General features: G+C 36.6%; 1 protein-coding gene across 1 annotated transcript in view; it reads right to left on the bottom strand.

Moving 5' to 3' along the window:
* Positions 1-21,591, bottom strand: part of CATSPERE (catsper channel auxiliary subunit epsilon) — a 146,329-nt gene that overhangs the window by 91,982 nt on the left and 32,756 nt on the right. Inside the window, exons 6-7 of the mRNA XM_059414005.1 lie at positions 20,971-20,995; positions 11,319-11,396 (exon numbers count right to left, since the gene is read on the bottom strand). Coding sequence (XP_059269988.1) covers positions 11,319-11,396; positions 20,971-20,995 — 103 coding nt within the window. The remainder of the gene's footprint in view (positions 1-11,318; positions 11,397-20,970; positions 20,996-21,591) is intronic.

The raw sequence follows: 21,591 nt of genomic DNA, 5'->3' as shown, positions 1-21,591 counted from the left end.
GGACACACACAGGAAGAGTGCCTGCAGTTTGGTTCAACTGCAGCTTGGTGAATGCCTGGTCTGACCTAACTGAAGCCCAGGGTGGTCCCAGACTGGCCCTTAACAACATAGGGACCTAAACCTGTTCACAACAGGCAAGGAGAGCCATTGCAGATGACTGGACTGCAAATGTGGCTCAGTCACAACAGTAGGAACATGTAATACACATGGAAGACACCTCTGAAATGCCAGATTGTGGTGAACAAGAAACACTGCACTATAGGGCATCAGATGACCCTTTCTTTATAAAGCCACTACTTGCAAGAGTAGGAGACATAGCGAACTTTCCTAACATATAGAAACATACATAGAGAGTTGTATAAAATGAGGAGACAGAGGAATATGCCCCAAACAAAAGGACAAAATCACAAGAGAGCTAAGTAAAACATAGATAAGTAACATGCCTGATAGAGAATGTAAAGTGATGGTCATACAGATATTCACTGGACTTGAGAAAAGAGTGGAGAATCTCAGCAAGACTCTCACCAAAAAGATACAAAACATAAAAACGAACCAATCAGAGATGAAGCACTCAATAACTGAAATTAAAAATACACTAGAGGGCCATATACCCTATGGAGTATTATGCTTCCATCAGAAAGGATGAATACCCAACTTTTGTATCAACATGGACAGGACTGGAAGAGATTATGCTGAGTGAAATAAGTCAAGCAGAGAGAGTCAATTATCATATGGTTTCACTTATTTGTGGAGCATAACAAATATCATGGAGGACAAGGGGAGATGAGAGGAGAAAGGAGTTGAGGGAAATTGGAAGGGGGAGATGAACCATGAGAGACTATGGACTCTGATAAACAATCTGAGGGTTCTGAAGGGTCAGGGGTGGGGTGGGAAGGTGGGTGAACCTGGTGGTGGGTATTATGAAGGGCACGTATTGCATGGAGCACTGGGTGTGGTGCATAAATAATGAATTCTGGTACACTGAAAAGAAATTTAAAATAATAATAATAATAATAATAATACACTAGAGGAAATGAGTAATAGAGGAAGCAGAAGAATGTATCATTGACTGGGGGGACAGAGTAATGGGAAACAATCACACTGAACAGGAGAAAAAAAGATTAATAAAGAATGAGAATAGATTAAGGGAACTCCACAACACCATCAAGTATAACAATATTCACATTATAGGGATCTGTGAAGGAGAAGAGAGAGAAAATAAGGCAGAAAATTTGTGCAAAGAAATAATAGCTGAGGGGCGCCTGGGTGGCTCAGTGGGTTAAGCCGCTGCCTTCGGCTCAGGTCATGATCTCAGGGTCCTGGGATCGAGCCCCACATCGGGCTCTCTGCTCAGCAGGGAGCCTGCTTCCTTCTCTCTCTCTCTCTGCCTGCCTCTCAGTGTACTTGTAATTTCTCTCTGTCAAATAAATAAATAAAATCTTTAAAAAAAAAAAAAAAGAAATAATAGCTGAAAACTTCCTCAATCTGGGTAAGGAAACAGAAATCCAGATCCAGGAGGCACAGAGAGCTCTCAACAAAATCAAGTGAAAAAGGTCCTCACAAAGGCACACAGTAATTAAAATAAGAAAAAGTAGTTTTAGATAATTTTAAAAGCAGTAAGAGAAAACAGTTATATACAAGGGAAACCACGAAGGCTATCATCAGATTATTCAGCAGAAACTTTGCAGGCCAGAAGAGAGTGGCATAACATATCCAACATGCTGAAAGAAAAGAAAAAAGAAACACACACACACAACAACCCAGCCACAAAGAATACCTCTATGCAGCAAAGCTCTCATTCAGAATACAAGGAGAGATAAACAATTTCCTAGACAAATTAAAGTTAAAGGAGTTCATTACCACTAAACCAGCCTTTAAAAAAAATGTTAAAGGGGGTTCTTTGAGGGGAAAAGAAAGAACATAAGCAGGAGTAAAAAAGGCAAGGAGCACTAAAGTAGTATGATTAAGTATGTCTATGAAAATAAGGGGGTTTGCAAAATGAAAGAATATGAAGTATGATGCTATATACCTAAAATGTAGAGGGGAGACGAATAAAAATTTAGTGCATTTGGAATAGATTTGACCACTTGAGTGGTCATCAGAGTAATACAAATTGTTATATTCATAAACCTAATGGTAACCATAAATTTAAAAACCAATAATTGATATGCACAAAATAAAGAAAAGGAATCCAAGTATATCACTAAAAAAGTTGGCAAACCATGAAAGAAGATAGCAAGAGAAAAAAAAAAAGAACTACAAAAATGACCATAAAACAGGTAACAAAATGACAATACATACATACATATCAATAATTACTGTGAATGTAAATGGACTAAATATTCCAACCAAAAGACACAGGGTGATGAAATGGATAAAAAAGCAAGATTCTTGGGGCACCTGGGTGGTTCAGTGGCTAAAGCCTCTGCCTTTGGCTCAGGTCATGATTCCAGGGTCCTGGGATCAAGCCCCACATCAGGCTATCTTTTCAGCAGGGAGCCTGCTTCCCCCCTCTCTCTCTGCCTGCCTCTCTGCCCACTTGTGATCCCTGTCTGTCAAATAAATTAATTAAAAAATCTTTAAAAAAGAAAAAAAGGAGGTGAAAGTGGCTTTCCTTAAAAAAAAAAAAAAAGACGGGGTGCCTGGGTGGCTCAGGGGTTAAAGCCTCTGCCTTCGGCTCAGGTCATGATCCCAGGGTCCTAGGATCGAGCTCCACATCAGGCTCTCTGCTCAGCAGGGAGCCTGCTTCCTCCTCTCTCTCTGCCTGCCTCTCTGCCTACTTGTGATCTCTCTCTGTGTCAAATAAATAAATAAAATCTTAAACAAACAAAAAAAGACTCCTCTATATGCTACCTACAAAATACTCATATCAGACCTAAAGACACATGCAGATTGAAAATGAAGGGATGAAAAGCATTTATCATGCAAATGGAAGTGAAAAGAAAGTCAGGGTAACAATATTATATTGGACAAAATAGATTTAAAATAGACTATATAACAAGAGACAAAGAAGGACATGACATAATGATAAAAGAAAGAATCCAACAAGAGGATATAATAATTGTAATAATTTATGCACCCAACATGGGAGTACCTAATTACATAAAGCAACTATTAAAGGAAGAAATTGGCATTAATACAACAATATTAGGGGACTTTAATACCCACTTACAGCAATGGATAGATCATTAGATACTTAGCAAGGAAACAGTAACTTTGAATGATACATTAAACAAGATGGCTTTAATAAGTATATTCAGAATATTCTATCCTAAAACAGTGGAATGCACATTCTTTTCCAGAGCACATGGAACATTCTCTAGAGTAGGTCATATGTTAGGCCACAAAACAAGTCTCAGCAAATTAAAAAATATTGAAGTCATACCCTGCATCTTTTCCAGCCATAGCACTATGAAACTGGACATCAATAACAAGAACAAATCTGGAAAGAGAAGAGAAGAAATAACAACCGATACTTAAGAAATACAAAGGAATATAAGAGACAATTATGAAAAATTATATGCCAACAAATTGGACAACCTAGAAAGAATTCCTAGAAACATGTAACCTCCCAAACTGAATCGGGAAGAAATAGACAATTTGAACAGATTGATTACCAACAATGAAATTGAATAAAAAATTTTTTAAAACTCCCAATGAACAAAAGTCCAGGAACAGATAGCTTCACAGCTGAACTCTAGTGAACACTTATGTTTTCTTCTCAAACTATTCAAAAAATAAAAAAGGAAGGAAAACTTCCAAATTCATTCTAAGAGGCTAGCATTACCCTGATACCAAAACCATATGAAGACACTACAACAAAAGAGAATTACTGGCCAATATCTCTGATGAACACAGATGCAAAATCTTTTTTTTTTTTTTTAAAGATTTTATTTATTTGACAGAGAGAGATCACAAGAAGGCATAGAGGGAGAGAGAGCGAGAGAGAGAGGGAGGAGGAAGCAGGCTCCCTGCCCAGCAAAGAGCCTGATGCGGGACTCGATCCCAGGACCCTGAGATCGTGGCCTGAGCTGAAGGCAGAGGCTTAACCCACTGAGCCACCCAGGCACAGATGCAAAATCTTTAACAAAATATTAGCTAACCAAACCCAACATTACATTTAAAAAAATCATTCATCCAGATCAAGTGGGATTTATTCCTGGGATGTAAGGGTGGTTCTATATTCATAAATCAACCAACGTGATACATCACATCAACAAGAGAAAGGATAAAAACCAAGCTATCATCTCAGTAAATGCAGGAAAAAAGCACTTGACAAATTACAAGAGCCATTCATGTTAAAAACCCTTAACAAAGTAGGTTTAGAGGGAATGTGCCTCAACATAATAAAGTCTATACAGGAAAAATCCACAGCTGACACAACCTTAACAGGGAAGAACTGAGAGCTTTTCCCCTAAGGTCAGGAACAAGGCAGGGATGTCCTTTCTTGCCACTTTCTTTGAACATAGTACTGGAGGTCTTAGTCACAGCAATCAGACAAGAAAAACAAAAGGCACCCAAAGTGATAAGGAAGAAGTAAAATTTTCACTGTTTGCAGGTGACATGATACTATATAGAGAAAATCCTAAAGGGGATATAGGTCACTCAGTTGGTCAAGTGTCTGGCTCTTGATCTTGGCTCAGGTCTCAATCTCAGTTTTGTGAGTCCAAGCCCCACCCTGGGAACCCTGCTGGGCCAGGAGCCTACTTAATTAAAAAAAGAAAGGAAAAGGGGCGCCTGGGTGGCTCAGTGGTTTAAAGCTCTGCCCTTTGGCTCAGGTCATGATCTCAGGGTCCTGGGATCCAGCCCCACCCGCATTGTGCTCTCTGCTCAGTGGGGAGTCTGCCCTCTCTCTCTGCCTGCCTCTCTGCCTACTTGTGATTTCTGTCAAATAAATAAATAAAATCTTAAAAAAAAAATAAAAGAAAGGAAAAGAAAAGAAAACCCTGAAGACTCCACCAAAAACTAGTAGACCTGATAAGTGAATTCAGTAAGGTTTCAGGATACAAAATTAATATGCAGGAGTCTGTTGGATTTTTATGCACTAATAAAAAAATTGCAGAAAGAAAAATTAAGAAAACGATCCCATTTACAACTTCACCAAAAATAATAAAATACCTAGGAATAAACGTAACCACGGAGGTGAAAGATCTGTGCTCTGAAAACTGTAAAACACTGATGGAAGAGATTGAAGATGACACAAATGATTGGGAAGATACTCCATGCTCATGGAGTAGAAGAAGAAATATTGTTAAAATGTCTATACTACCCAAAGCAATCTATAGATTTAATGCAATCCCTATCAAAATACCACCAGCATTTTTCACAGAGCTAGAACAAATAATCCTAAAATTTGTATGGGTCCACAAAATACCCCAAATAGCCAAGCAATCTTGAGAAAGAACAAAGCTGGAGGTATCACAATTCCAGATTTCAAGGTATATTACAAAAATAGACATACTAGTTCAATGGAATAGACTAGAAAGCTCAGAAATAAACCCACAATTATATGATCAATTAATCTATGACAAAGGAGGCAAGAACATATAATGGGAGAAAGACAGTCTCTTCAACAAATTGTGTTGGAAAACTGAACAGCAATATGCAAAAGAATAAAACTGGACCACTTTCTTACACTGTATGCAAAAATAAACTCAAAATGTATTAAAGACCCAAATGGAGACAAGTAGCCATCAAAATCGTAGGGGGGAACACAGGCATTAATATCTCTGACCTCAGCCATAGAAATTTTTCTAGATATGTCTCCTGAGGCAAGGGAAAGAAGAACAAAAATAAACTATTAGGACTACATCAGAATAAAAAGCTTCTGCACAGCAAAAGAAACAATCAACAAAACAAAGTCCTCTGAATGGAAATGATATATTTAAAAAAGGGTTTAGTATCCAAACTATATAAAGAATTTACACAACTCAATACCAAAGATAATCCCAACAATTGAATTAAAAAATGGGAAGAAGACATAAACAGATATTTCTACATAGAAGACATAACAGATGGCCAGCAGACACATGGAAAGATCTTTAATATCACTAATCATCAGAGAAATGAAAATCAAAACCACAGTTAAATCGTACCTCACACCTGTCAGAATGGCTAACACCAAAGAAACAAGTGGTGGTGAGGATGTGGAGAAAAAGGATCTCTGGTGGATGGTTGATGGGAATGCAAACTGATGTAGCCACTGTGGAAAATGGAATGGAGGTTTCTTTAAAAATTAAAGAAAGGGGCGCCTGGGTGGCTCAGTGGGTTAAGCCTCTGCCTTTGGCCCGGGTCATGATCCCAGGGTCCTAGGATGGAGCCCCACGTTGGGCTCTCTGCTCGGCAGGGAGCCTGCTTCCTCCTCTCTCTCTGCCTGCCTCTCTGCCTACTTGTGATCTCTCTCCCTCTGTCAAATAAATAAATAAAATCTTTTTTAAAAAATTAAAGATAGAATTACCATGTGATCCAGTAATTTCACTACTGTGTAGTTACCCAAAGAAAACAAAAGTACTAATTTGAAAAGATATATGCACCACTGTATTTATTGCAGCACTATTTACAACAGCCAAAATGTGGAAGCAGCCCAGGTGTCCATTGATAGATGGATGGATAAAGAAGCTGTGAGATATATATATACACCGGACTACCACTCAGCTGTAAAAATGAAGTGAAATCTTGCCATTGGTGATAACATGGATGGGCCTAGAAAGTAGAATGCTAAGTGAAATGTCAGAGACTTATTTTTTTTAAAGTTTTATTATTTTTAATATTTATTATTAAATAATAAGTCTGACTTATTTCACTTAGCATTATAATATGATTTCACTCGTATGTGGAATTTAAGAAAACAAATGATCTAAGGAAAAAAAGACACAAAAAACCAGACTCTTAAATAGAGAGAGCCAACTTGTGATGGTCAGAGGGGAGGTTTGTGGGAGAATGCGTGAAACAGGTGATGGGGTTTAAGGAGTGCCCTTGTCATGATAAGCACTGAGTGATATATAGAATTATTGCACTGTATTGTAGAGATGAAACTAATATAACAGCAAACATTACTTATAGTAGAATTAACAAATTTTAAAGAAGAGTAGAAGTCAGAAAATATGTTGTCAGAGTATAACAGAATTAAACTAGAAGTCAGTACAGAAACATAATTGAACAATCCCCAAGTATTTGAAAATTGACATGCTTTTAAATAACACATGGGTCAGGGAAGAAGTCTCAAAAGAAATGTAAAAATTTTTAAGAATCTGAACTAAATGGAAATACAATAGCAAATAGAAACCAACAATATACAGAAAGAATTATATACTATGGCCAACTGGGATTCATTCTAGGTATGTAAGGCTGGTTCAACTTTCCAAAAATCAATCAGTAGAGTTAACTACAACAGAGCAAAGAATAAAAATCATATGTGCACAGTAAAGGAATTCAAAATGGAAAAAACAAAACAAAACAACGAAGTGAAAGGTATCCTACAGAGTGGGAGAAAATATCTGCAAATCATGTATCTCTTAAGGGGGTAATATCCAAAATATAGAAAAACTCACACAACCTCAATAGCAAAAAAAACCCTAGCAATCCAATTTAAAAATGGGCAGAAGATAGGAATAGACATTTTCCCAAAGAAGACGTTCAGAGAGCCATGAAAAGATGCCTCACCTTACACCTGTTAGAATGGTTAAAATAAAAAAGATAAGATTAACAAGTGTTGGTGAGGACGTGGAGAAAGAGGAGCCCCATGCACTGTTGTAGAATATAAACGTCCATTGCTGCAGCCACTGTGGAGAACAGTATGGAGTTTCCTCCTAAAAATGAAAACTAGAAATACCGTATGATGCAATAATTCCACTACTTGGTATTTATCCAAAGAACATGGAAACAGTAATCCAAAAAATCCGTGCACCCCTATGTTTATTGCAGCATTATTTCCAATAGCCAACAGATAGAAGCAACCTGTCTGTTGGAGGATGAAGGGATAAAGAAATTATGGCATCAATACACAAGGGAATATTATTTGACCATAAAAAAGAAGGAAATGTCTCCATTTGCAGCAACATGGATGAACTTGAGGGCATTACGCTAAATGAAATATGCCTGACAGAGAAAGACAAATACTGTATGATGTGCTTGTATGTGGACTCTAAAAGAAGCTGAACTCGCAGAAGCAGAGTAGACTGGGGATTGCGGGGTGTGGGGGGTGAGCAGAATGGGGACATGGTGGTCAAAGGCACAAACTTCCAGTTATAAGATGAATAAATTCTGGGAATTTAATATATACCATGATGAGTATAGTTAATGATGCAGTATTAAATATTTGGAAGTTGATAAGAGAGTAAATCTTAAATCTTAAATAACCCTGTCACAGAAGAGAAAAAAAAAAGAAAAAGAAAACAAGTAATTATGTGAGGTGATAAAGGTTAAAAAATGCTACTGTGGTAATCATTTCACAGTACTTAAGTGTATCAGATCAGCAGTGTACAACATAAGTTGATAAAGTTATACAATATTATATATCATTTGCATCTCAATAAAGCTGAACAAAGGGCGCCTGGGTGGCTCAGTGGGTTAAAGCCTCTGCCTTCGGCTCAGGTCATGATCTTAGGGTCCTGGGATTGAGCCCCACGTCGGGATCTCTGCTCAGTGGGGAGCCAGCTTCCCCCCTCTCTCTGCTGCCTCTCTGCCTACTTGTGATCTTTCTCTGTGTGTCAAATAAAGAAATACAATCTTAAAAAAATTTTTTTAAAAAGCTGAACAAAAAAAGAAACCCAACACTCATTACAAACAAAACAAAACATAAACCAACCCAAAATTCATCAATGACAGAATGGATAAAAAATGTATAGTAGGTTGAAATGATGAAATATCATACAGGAACAAAAATGAATAAACTATAGGTACATTACAACACAAATAAGTCCTATATAAAGTAGACCACCCAAAAGGAATACGCACAATGTATATAAAACATGATTCCATTTATATGAAGTAGAAAAATAAACCCAAACCTAAAACCCACTAAACCTCATTGTTTAGGAATCATGAGGAAAACTAAAAATAAAAGCAGAGAAATTATTACCATAAAATTCAGAATAATGGTTACCTTTAGAGGGATACAGGAATTATACTCATCAAGTACTAAGGTGGAGGGAGAAATCATGTCCACAAAGGTGGCACATAAGGGGACCTTCTGTACTACTATTAGTGTTTTACTTCTTGATAGTGTTTATATGACTAATTATAATTATTCATTAAGGTGTATACTAAATTTTTTTTCTTTATGATATAATTTACAGTTAAATGGTAAAGAAAAAACCCTCAAAATAAAACCCTGAACTTTCGAATATTTTTTAAACCAAATTGTACAAGTAAGTTATTCTGTACCCTTCCCCGAGCTGTACGCCAGGGTCCTCTTTTCTCTGGTGTGGGTGTTGGGCACAGGGTAAGACTCATAGAGGAAGTTAATGAGAGACAGGGATGGACTGAGGTCCAAAGAGAGAATAAAATACAGGAATGAGTTAAAGATGAGGGAATATTTAGAGTTCAAGGTCTGAGGTGGTTCAGGAAGAGAACGAAGAGAAAAGGGGGGAGCGATGATTCGAGTGCCCTTCAGTCATATTACATATTGGCTGATAAAAACACGAACAGGCGATTTACATTCATTTTGCCAGAGCTGTTTTGTTGATGATTTACCAAAACCGTAGCATTAAAATAATGCCCTCAAAATACTCGTGTGAAAAAATCCTGATTTGATCAAGGCAAGCATCCTAGACACAGTGATATCTGAATTGAGACAGAAAACATGAGGAAATGAACATAGGGAATGAGCAGTTACCATAGAGGGAACAGCATCAGCAAAGACTCAGAGCTATGGAACAGCAGGTGTGTGCAGGGAAACAGCAGAGTGCTGTTGCTAGAGGTAGGACATGTGGAGAGCTGAGACCAGAGAAGAGTGGCAGAGACAGAATATTCCAGGGCTTTGTGTGCCGCAAGTGTCTTAAGAGCCAAAAGCCTACTGTTGGTAACTAAGAGCCATAGAAAGGTTTTATGGGAATGACATGGCCGTGAATAAACATGAAATTTTCCAAAATTTTCCAAAAATTTCCACCTACATTTAGCATGCATGGATGAAATAACATTAAAATGCACATATTTTCACTTAAAAGGATTAGAAATTAAGTAGCAGTAATGCTTAAAGTGTTTAATTACAACTGATTACCTGTATGCCCTCTAAAGCCATTTGCCAAATAAAACAATTGATAGATTGTCATTCTGATTTATCAGTCCATCTCTTGTGAATTTCATTACCAAGAGGTATGTAACATGCTATTCAAAAATCAGATCTTGACTCATTAAGACATAGTATCACATGAGATTAAAACAACTCATTTTATATTTCTCTTCAATACACTTTAATTGTAGCAGAAGACAGAACTCAAGTCTTGAAAGAGGTAAATTTGTAGCAAATCAGAGAAAGGACTTACAGATTTTCTTTGAATTATGATGGAATATGTCCTGATAAGCCCATTGTCAATGGAAATATCGTAAGTCAACAAGGCATTCAATGTGCCTTATCTACCAACATTATAGCTTAGCCTAGCCAATCTTTAATGGGCTCAAAACACCTACATTTAGCCTACAGTTGGGCAAAATCATCTAACACAAGGTCTGTTTTTGATAAAGTGTTAAATATCTCATGGAAACCACTGAATACTGTACTGAAAGTGAAAACAATGGTCGTATGGGTTCAGAACAGTTTAAGTGTACTGATGGTTTACTCCTGTGATGACTGCCGCCACCCAGCGTCCAGTGCTGGTATCACAAACATATTGCTCCCCGCTAGCCTGGGGAAAAGACCCACGCTCAGGGTAGAGTTTCTATAGAATGCAGATCACTGCTATGGTAAAGTTGAAAAACCACAAGTCAAGCCACCATAAATTGAAAACCATCTGTATTTATCCGCTGTGCTGCACCTTTAGGAAACTCACTAGTCTCCAAGTGGTAAAGGATTCACTAGCCAACTGGACAGATTTTTGAAGGATGATTTTAAGATAGATGCACAAGGAACATCTTTAAAGCACTTTGAATGTTAGCATCTTCATGAATAATGCAGTTCGTAGGAATTACGGACAATGCTTGATAGAATTCAAGAGAAAGACCTGTAATTGTGGAGATTGAGCATTAGGCTCAAAATCTCTACGATAGCGAAGAATACTGGACAATTAAGATGCATGTAGTTAGTTCTGGAATGCTTAACATAGATTATTTGAAGGATAGCACATTTTAAAATTTATGATAATAATAATGTTTCCACTTACTAGTGACGGTTCCTGGGCAGTCCATAGCAACTCTTCAGGGTCTGCATTTTCTGGGTCATAAATCCATATAACAATAACCTACAAAATAAAAAGCGTTTGTGTTTCCTTACATTTTGGACAGACTTCATTTTTAGTTGTGGCAAAACACAACCATAAAAATGTTTTTATTTTTTTTAAAATTGTGATTATCCTATTAAAAATATCAAAAGTAATCTGTGTGTGTGTGTGTGTGTGTGTGTGTGTGTGTGTGTGTGTGTTTAACAAGTGCAACAAACCAAAGACCTATGAAGGAAGAGTTAAGATCTGTCTATACTCCTGAGGTAACCAATGTTAAAACTCTGTATGAATGTGTATAAATCTTTCTCTACAATCATAATTAGACACAGCAACTCCCCACCCCTGCACTTTTTACAAAAATGAAATCACAGGATGCATGTTATTTCTAACTTGCTTTTGTTACTTATATGACATGGTCATTTCAATAGATGTAGATCTAATTTTTTTCTTTCTTTCTTTTTAATTTTTTTCTTGAATAGACAATTTATTCACATAGTTAAAAACAAATTAAAACTAAAGTTGAAATTCTCTCTCCCATCACTCAATCCCTACAAGCCCACTGCACCCAACAAGGATCTACTAAGTTTTCTTATTTATATTTCTGTAAAATTTTTGTGCATGACTAATTAAGATGTTATTTTTTATATAAATGTAAGTATGCGGGGCACCTGGGTGGCTCAGTGGGTTAAGCCGCTGCCTTCGGCTCAGGTCATGAACTCAGGGTCCTGGGATCGAGCCCCACATCGGACTCTCTGCTTAGCAGGGAGCCTGCTTCCCGCTCTATCTCTGCCTGCTGCTCTGCCTACTTGTGATCTCTCTCTGTCAAATAAAAATAAAATCTTTTAAAAAAAATGTAAGTATGCTAAACACATGTTTTCAAACATTATATTCTTCACTTAAAGTTTTACCTTAGAGATCTTTACATATTCTCATTAACTTTTCCACTGCTTATTATTCCAAATTATGGAGGAATCATAATGAAATAGTAACCTACTAATAAACATTCATTCTCAGTCCTTTGCCATTATAATCAATGCCATAATGAGCAACTTTGTATATGTATTACTTTGTACCTGGGACCTTAAAGTGTAACTGTTGAGGCATATGCAACTGTAATTTTCATAGATACTGCTAAATTGTTCTTGAAGCAACTCCTCTAATACATGTCACATCAGCAATGTATGAGATTTCTTCCTTCCTCACAGCCTTCTCCACATCGTGTGTTGTCACATTTATAATTTGCCAGTCTGATGGGTGAAAAATGGTGCTTTGGTACAGTTTTAACCTGCATCTCCTTTATTATAGAAATGTTTGAGCACCTTTCCATGTGTTCAAATTCCACTTGTATTTCCTGTCTTGTGAACTATTTGTTCATTTCCTTTACCTATTTTCCAGTTTTCTATTGGGTTGTTAGTCTTTTATTTATTAATTTGTGGAAGTTCTTTATGTTAAGAACTTGTACATCTGTATGTTTTATATCTGGATCTACATTCTGGCTATGTGGATATACACACACATACACATATATGAAGATTTCATTCCTTTTATTGCTATAGGACATTCCTATTTATCCTGTTTGACCTGTTTGCCTTAATTCTGTATTGTCCCTATGTAATTCTGCCTTCCCTCCTTCCATGGTTTTTATAGCAGGGTTTTATCTCTCCTTATATTTTCTTCACCTATTAAGACTCTCTCAATCTATGTCACTTGATTTAAACAAGTAGTATGTATCCTTCATATTTTTCTCCACACTATGTGTTTGCAGACATGTACACATATTTACATTTATGTATTTTTTAAAAAGAGGCATTTACATTTATGTATTTTTTTAAAGAGACATTTTAAGAGTTTTAAAAACAAAACTGGATATTATACACACTTCCCACATGCTCTTTTTCTTATGCAAATATATACATCATTGAAATTCTCCAGTGTCAACTCTTATAAGGCCTGAATAATAGTCTCTAGGTGTACAATATAGTAATTCAATAGTTCCATACATCACCCAGTGTCCCTCGTTCAACAAAATTTGAGAGTGGCTCTTGCTACAGATTCTGTGTCTTTCTTGTTAAATTTATTCATAAGTATTTTATAGTCTTTATTGCCAGTATAAATTTGTAATATTGTACATATTTTCTTGTCTTATTACTTACACGATTATGTTCAAGACAATGTTAAATAATAATGATGGTACTGAGCACATCTATCCAGTTCCTGATTTGATTGAGGTTTTCATTGGGAATTCCTATTCAATTTTTAAACTTATTATGTGATCATTTATTTCCTTCTTTATTGTGTTGATGGAATGGATATTGTCTTCTGCTTTCTTGATATTGAATCAATGCTGCATTCTGGAAGATACTGGCCTTTTTCAATGCAGTCTTTTAATATATTGCTGGATTCTATTTGCTAATATTTGTGTAGAATTTTTGCACCTACATACACAAGGATATTGGTCTACGCTTCCTTACCTCCCTCCCTTCCTAACTTTCTCGTTGCCTGCCTTTTGTTTTAAAGTAGTGTTAGATTCAGGAAATGAATTGAGGGAAATTTCTATCTTCTTTATGATCAGGCGAGACTATATTGTTAAGTACAGATGATATTATTTTCCTCTTCATGGATTTTTCTGTTGTCATGAAATAATTTCCCCCTTTATGCCTTTTAAAGTTTTGGGGCTTCACCTATCTTTTATTTGACATTCATATCATCACCCCAGTTTTGATAGTATTTACCTGTTTACATCCTTTTCTTTCCAAATTTTGTGTTACTCTTTGTTTTAACTGTGTAACTTTTATTAAAATCAGATTTCTGGAGTTTTTGTCATTTAATAGGTAAATTTAATCCAAGCACAATTTTGATTAATAATTTAATTTAAGTGATTTTAAAAATCTTATCTTTAGGGCTCTATATTCTGTGTTTTAATTTTTCTTTATTTCATGTTTCATTACCTTCTCTTAAATTATTAGTGTTTTAAAATTCCTTCTTCCAGAGCTCTACTTTTTAGAAATTACACAATTATTTCTATTACTTTAATGGACAATCTTACATTTTTACGTGCATATTTAATGTAGGCTAAAGTTAATCCAGTATCCCTATCCTGAATGCTTATAAGGACCTTAAACAAATTTAAACCCAAATCTCCCTTCATTTTCCACTGTTTTGTTGGCTAGCCTTTTCATTTTATTTTGTTTAAAAAAAATAATTACTGAAAAGTTTTGATTGTCAATGCTTATTTAAATTTATTAGCATATTATATAGTTCATTTGTTCACCACTATTTACTACAACCTGCACTTTAGTTTTTCAGTCTGAATACTCATGTCTTCAATTGTGAAGAATCCTCCATATTCCTCTCTTTTAGTACTATGTCCAATTCATTTTATTCCCTTTTTGGAATTCCTATTACATGTATAATAAACTATCTCAGTCTATGTCTTTTAACTCTTTGGATATTTTCCATATCTTCACTTTTATGCACTGCATTCTTCATGATTCCTATTCCAAATTACTAATTCTGCAACTTTCTCAACTATATCTGGCTTTTATTGAAACTGTCCCTGAATTTTTATTTTTAGTTGCCTGTTTTTTCGTTTCAAGACATTTTAGTGAGAGGTTTTTCAATTTCTGGATGCTGTATAATTAATTCCTTCTTTTATCTCTTTGAATATTTCAAATATGGATTTAGTAGTCTTTCAGATGGTTCTCATTTCTAGCTTTCAATAGTATAAACTTTCTTGATTTTTATGTGTCTATTCCAGACTGTTTTTGTGGTTTATACCCTTTTTTTAAAAAAAAAAAAAAAAAGATTTTATTTATTTATTCAACAGAGAGAGATCACAAGTAGGCAGAGAGACAGGCAGAGGGAGAGCAAGGGAAGCAGGCTCCCCGCTGAGCAGAGTCTGACATGGGACCCGATCCCAGGACCCTGAGATTATGACCCCAGCCAAAGGCAGAGGCCCAACCCACTGAGCCACCCAGGTGCCCTGGTTTATACCTTTAACTTTGAGGTTATTTTCAGAGGGACTGTCTTCTATGAGAATCTTATATGCTCTGGGTTATGGAAATGAGTTTAGCAGTCAACTCTGCCTGGACCCTATGTATTTCACTGCTTGCATTTTGTGTTTATTACTTGGCTTTATGTTCTTCAGACTCTTGGGCTACTAAACTTGAACATCCACGTGACACTTCATGTAGCTAACTCCAAATGCATTTATAGCCCTCAGAGGATATATCATTTCTTTGGAACTCCTCTAAGCCTGTGAGTGGAACTTTACTCTTTCACACTTTACAGATATTTTATAAACCCTAGCGAAATGTAGGGAGACTAGTTTCAGCTCCTCCTTCTCTCATAGGTTAGAGGCCTTCATTTTCTATCCCCATACATACAATAAAACATCATCCCTATCTAGGGCTTATCTTCTAACACTCATAGTTCCAAAGTCAATGTTATAACTCTGGCTTTAGATTCTTTAATTATTTCTGACACAAGTGCACCTATGTTGATGTAAATGTGTAGACTGGCATTCTCCACACATATTTTCTAAAGGCATTTCTTTGAGTGAGATGGAGGTTATTCTGTATTATTTGGGTCTGTAATATGTATTCTACTCCTAGAATTTTCTATTTCTTATATTAAAATTATCCAATAATAAACACTCTCTTTTTTTTCACTGTTCCAGTTACAGCTTTAATAAGAAATTCTTTAACATCAGTTGGATTTGAGATAAGAGTGCACATGGACACATGGACTCATTCAACTATCTTGATCTGCTATTGGAAGGTTTATTTGTTTATTTATTTTTCACACGCTAGGACAAAAGTACTATTTAAATTATGTTAATTTAAAAATTATGTATATAGGGGCACCTGGGTGGCTCAGTGGGTTAAAGCCTCTGCCTTCTGCTCAGGTCATGATCCCGGGGTCCTGGGATCAAGCCCCGCATCGGACTCTCTGCTCAGCAGGGAGCCTGCTTCCTCCTCTCTCTCTCTCTGCCTGCCTCTTTGCCTACTTGTGATCTCTGTCTGTCAAATAAATAAATAAAATCTTAAAAAAAAAATAAAAAAAAATAAAAATTATGTATATAAATGCATGTTGTGGGCCTGTGTCTGCCCAGGGACTTTGTTGATGAGGCACTTGATGGGGGGCTGGGCAGAGGGCAGCAGACACAACTCCCTGGGGTGGGAATAACAGCAAGAGGCAGGGAAATCAGTATCCTGTGTCATGCTTCCATGGCAGGGCCTGTGGCTGAAACTTTGAAGTGTTGCCAGGTCACTTCTGTGTGCTTCAGCTGAATGGCTCCGAGGCTGTTACTCAAACAATAGTTTTGCCAGCTTCTACTTCCTCACTCTCAGAAACCACATACTGGAGTGCAAGGAAATAAAAAACAGGAAGCCAGAGATAAGGTGCTGTTTTCACTTCTCCCTTGTGAATTACTTCCCAGTTCAGGCTGAGGAAAGAATCAGGAAGCCAAAGCAACGGCCTCGTCTTTAACTTCTCTTTGGGGAATTCCTTACTCATTCAGGCTCTTGGTCAAGAGTCCTACTCAACATTTCCCTGGATGCGGGAGTCAGGGATGATCCAGAAGTTGAAGAGAAATTCATAGATTACTGGCTTTTATAAAAGGATGTAGCTTAAGAACAGCCAGATGGAAAAGATGCAGAGGGAAAGGCATGGGAAAAGGGTGAGGAGTTTCCATGTCCTCACTTGGTGTTCACTCTCGCCGACTATTCATGTGATCACCAACTAGGAAAGCCCTCTGAACTCTGTCCTCTGGGGTTTTATGGAGGCTTCATTATACCAGGAGGTTTACTTATTATGATAGTCATTATTATTTTACTGTCTTTATAGTAAATTTTCAATCACTATTTTAGAATGGAATGCTTTCAATGTATCTGTTAGGTCCATCAGGCCCAACGTACCATGCAGAGCCATTGTTTCCTTGTTGATTTTCGGTTTACATGATCTGTCCATTGATATAAGTGGGGTGTTAAAGTCTCCTACTATTAATGTATTATCAATTAGTTCCTTTATGTTTGTTGTTAACTGGATGCTTCTGTGTTGGATGTATACATATTTACAATTGTTATATTTTCTTGTTGGTTTGTCTTCTTTATTAAAATGTAGTGTCCTTCTTTGTCTCTTGTTACACTCTTTGGTTAAAGTCTATTTTGTCCAGTATATAAGTATTGGTACTTATATTGAGTCTTTTGTAGGCAGCATGTAGGTGGGTGTTGGTTTTTTATATATTCTGTCATCCCTACATCTTTGCATTGAAGCATTTAGTCCCTTAACATTCAAAATAATTATTGATAGGTATTTATCATCATTTTATTATCTGCTTTGTGATTGTTTCTGAAGATTTTCTCTGGTCCTTTCCTTTCCCTTTTTCATAATTTGCTGATTTTTTTTAAGTGGCATGTATAGATTTCTTTCTATTTATTCTTTGTAAATTTATTAGTGGTTTTTGATTTGTGGTTTCCACTAGGTTTGTATATAACCTCTTCTTCATGTAAGAGTCTATGTTAAGTTCATGGTCATTAAAGTTTGAACCCATTCTTTACTCTCCTCCTCCCCACATTTTAGATATATGTTGTTATATTTCACATACTTCAATTTTGTGGATTCCTTGACTTTTTTTTTTACTGAAATATTCATTTTTACTGGTTTTGTGATTCCTATCTTTATACTGTCAATTTTGGTCTTTCTTTTCCATTCAAAGTGTCCTCTTTAATATTTCTTGCAGTGCTGGTTTAGTGGTCATGAACTCCTTTAGTTTTTGTTTCTCTGGGAAACTATCTCTTCTCCTTTTCTGAAAAATAACCTTGCTGGATAAGAGTATTCTCAGCTGCAGATTTTTCCCATTGCCACTTCCTTCTGGCTTGGAACGTTTCTGCTGAAAAATTTCCTGCTAGCCTTATGGATTTTCCCTGGTAAGTTACTGTCTTTTTTTGTCTTGCTGCTTTAAAATTTTTTTCGTTATCACTATATTTTGCCAGTTCAATTACAATATGTATTGGTGTGTGTCTGCTTTTGTTGATTTTGATGGGGGTTCTCTGTGTTTCCCGGAACTGGATATCTGTTTCCTTCTGCAGATTAGGGAAGTTTTCAGCTATTATTTCTCCAAATAAATTTTCTGATCCATTTTCTCTGTTCTCCTGGGACTCCTATTATATGAATGTTACTATGTTTTATTGAGTCACTGAGTTCCTTAACTCTATTCTTGTTTTGCATAATTCTTTTTTATCTCTTATGTTCACCTTGATTACTTTCCATCATTCTGTCTTCTGGGTTACTAATTCATTCCTCTCCTTCTTCTAACCTCTGTTCATTCCATGAAGCATGTTTCTCATTTTATCATGCCCTCTCTCTCTTCCATGTTGTTCCTTATCTCTGTGTTAAAGTTCTCACTCATGTCTTCTACTCTTCTGAGGTCCAGTGAATATTCTTAAGATCAATGCTTTACATTCTCTACCAAAGCATGTTACTTATATCTGTTTCACTTAGCTCTCTGGCTGTGGCATTGTCCTGTTCTTTCATTTGGGATAAATTTCTCTGTCTTCTCATTTTCTCTATATCTCTGAGCCTGTTTCTCTGTTAGAAACATTAGCTATGTCTCCTATTCTTGATGGTAATGGCCTTATGAAGAAGAGGTCCTGTGGCGCCCTGCCATGTAATGTCCCTTGTTCCCCAGGGCCTGGCACTTCTGGGAGTGTCTCCAATATGTGCTACATGTACTGTGCTGTTTCATTCTGGCTGCTTTATCCTTCAGGCCAGTTATCTGCAGATTCTCTCTTTGCCTGTTGTAGGCAGTGTTTGGTCCTTGGACTTAATGTGGCATGTTTTAAGTAGGTGTGCTTTGGTCTGTTTGTGAAATAAGACTTGTTGCCACTGCTGGCAGAACAGAGGCTTGGCAAAACTCCCACAGTGGGAAGTATGGTGTGAGCAGGGGTTTGGGCAGTCTTCTGGGAGATGGCCTGCTGCACTGGGACTGGGCAAGCATGTTTCAGGTAGGTGGTTTCACTGGAGTGCATGTGGGGGTTAGGGTTTTATAGACACAAGTAAGTTAGCAAATGTCGGCACTGCACTGGTTCCTGCAGGTAGCCCTGTGCTTATACTGAGGCATGATACTGAGGCAAGAGAGAGAGGGCATGATAAAATGAGAAACATGCTTCATGGAATGAACAGAGGTTAGAAGAAGGAGAGGAATGAATTAGTAACCCAGAGGGTCAGGATAGGGAAATGGTTTCGGCCAGTTCCTTTGTTCCCAGAGGTGTCTCTGCATGAGTGCTGCCTCTCTGGGACTCACACCTTCCCAGTGTGTGCTGCAGGTGCTCCTTCATCATTGTTTCCATGCTGCGTGTCGGCTAGTTGTTTGTCTGGCTTCTTCCCAAGCCCAGTGCAGTACTCTCTGGGCTGTATCCCAGTCAAGTTCACTGGCCTTTAAAACTCTAGGCTTTAATCCCTGCTGGTTGCAAGAACTCACAATATTCAGCCCTCCTTACTTTTCAAGCCAACTGGTATGGGATTCATTTTTCCCGTGTGCTCCCCTGTGTGCTAGTTTAGCTCTCACCCTTCCCTCCCTTCCACAGTGGCCGTGATCTGTTCCTCTCCCAAACTGCATCTCTGTACTTCCTAACTTCTTCAGTGTGACTTCTCTACCTATAGCTGTAGAGTTTATTCTGCCAGTCTTCAGGTCAACTTCTGGTGTATTTAGGATAATTTGATAGTATTTAGTTGTATTTATGGAAAGAGACAAGCTAGGGTCCTCCTACTCCACTGCCAGCTTCCACCCTTGGACCAGATTTTTTAAAAATTTAAATTCAATTAGCCAACATAGAGTACATCATTAGTTTCATAGGCAGAGTTTAATAATTAATCAGTTGTGTATAACACTTAGTGCTCATCACATCACCCCCATCATACCCACATCCCATTCTTAATGCCCATCATGCAATTACCCCATCCTCCTCCCCACCTCCCTTCCAACAACCCTCAGTTTGTTTCCTCTGGGTAAGAGTCTCCAGATCAGATATTAGAACTTTTCGATCTCAAGACACTTTCATAGCCTTAAAAATTATTGTGAGTCTCACAGAGCTTTTGTTTTATGTGGGTTAGATCTATCAGTATTTACCATGGTACCAGGTACAAATTAAAACTGAGAAAATTGGAAAGCACTTATTTTAAAAGCCAAAATAAACCCATAAATGTAACATGATATATATTTTTATGAAAAATAACTATTTTACAAAACAAAAAAATTAGAAAAATGGTTTTGTATTTAATAGAAGACAGCTGAATTATCATCTGTGTTCCCAATTCAAGCTATTGGTATATGTTGTTTTGGTGGAAGCATATGGAGAAAATCTATCCTCACATAGATATGTAGGTGGAAAAGGGTAGACCTCATGGATCTCCTGAAAAGGTCTGTAGAGTTCTAGGGGTCCTCAAACCATATCTGAAGTATCACTGCACTCTAAGCTTCTTTTGTTGAAAATTAGTTTGGAAAATTCTCCTTGTGGGAAACATGGATGCTTAGAAGGAAATAATATAGTAGTGATATATGAAGGATATATAAAATCTTTTAAAAATGTTTTACCTGGGTTAAGTTGTGGAAGAAATTTCTGTTGGGGAAAAAGAGGAATCATATTTTAGTAAACAGCACACTAAATATTAGTTTGAATATTCCATTTTCAATATACATGTTTCTAAGTCCTTCAATATCTTCCTTACACTCTATTACAGATAAACAATTAAATATTAAATGTTTAAAAAGCTACATATATCTATAATTAAACATAACTATTAGTTCTCACATGTCAAAGTGCTGAGAGGCTTGAATCTGCATGTTGTCTTAACAATACTACGAGTTCATATAGCCAAAGTTGCATGAGTATAAATCTTTAAGAATGTGACATGATCATTTTGCCTAAGAAAACCTGTAGTGTTGCAAAAACAATGAATTCTGTTATGTTGAAAAGAAATTAAAAAAAAGAAAACCTATAGTGTTTACATGCTGTAACTTATGCCAAATACAAATTCATTAATTAGCAATGCAAATCCTTTATTAATCAGCCTTGCAATATAAATTTTCTGAAAGGGACATTGATTTGTATGTTAAGTTGCATGTTTTTTAGAAGGTGATTTTTTTTTAAATTTAAAGATATCTATTTTTTTAATCATATAATCTCTAAAAGTCAATGCTTTAGGACTATGTCCT

This window comes from Mustela nigripes, chromosome 10 (assembly GCF_022355385.1).
Source record: "Mustela nigripes isolate SB6536 chromosome 10, MUSNIG.SB6536, whole genome shotgun sequence".
In the NCBI taxonomy this organism is placed as follows: Eukaryota; Metazoa; Chordata; class Mammalia; order Carnivora; family Mustelidae; genus Mustela; species Mustela nigripes.
Note: the sequence above shows the minus strand (reverse complement) of the source record. Positions and strands in the feature narration are given on the sequence as shown.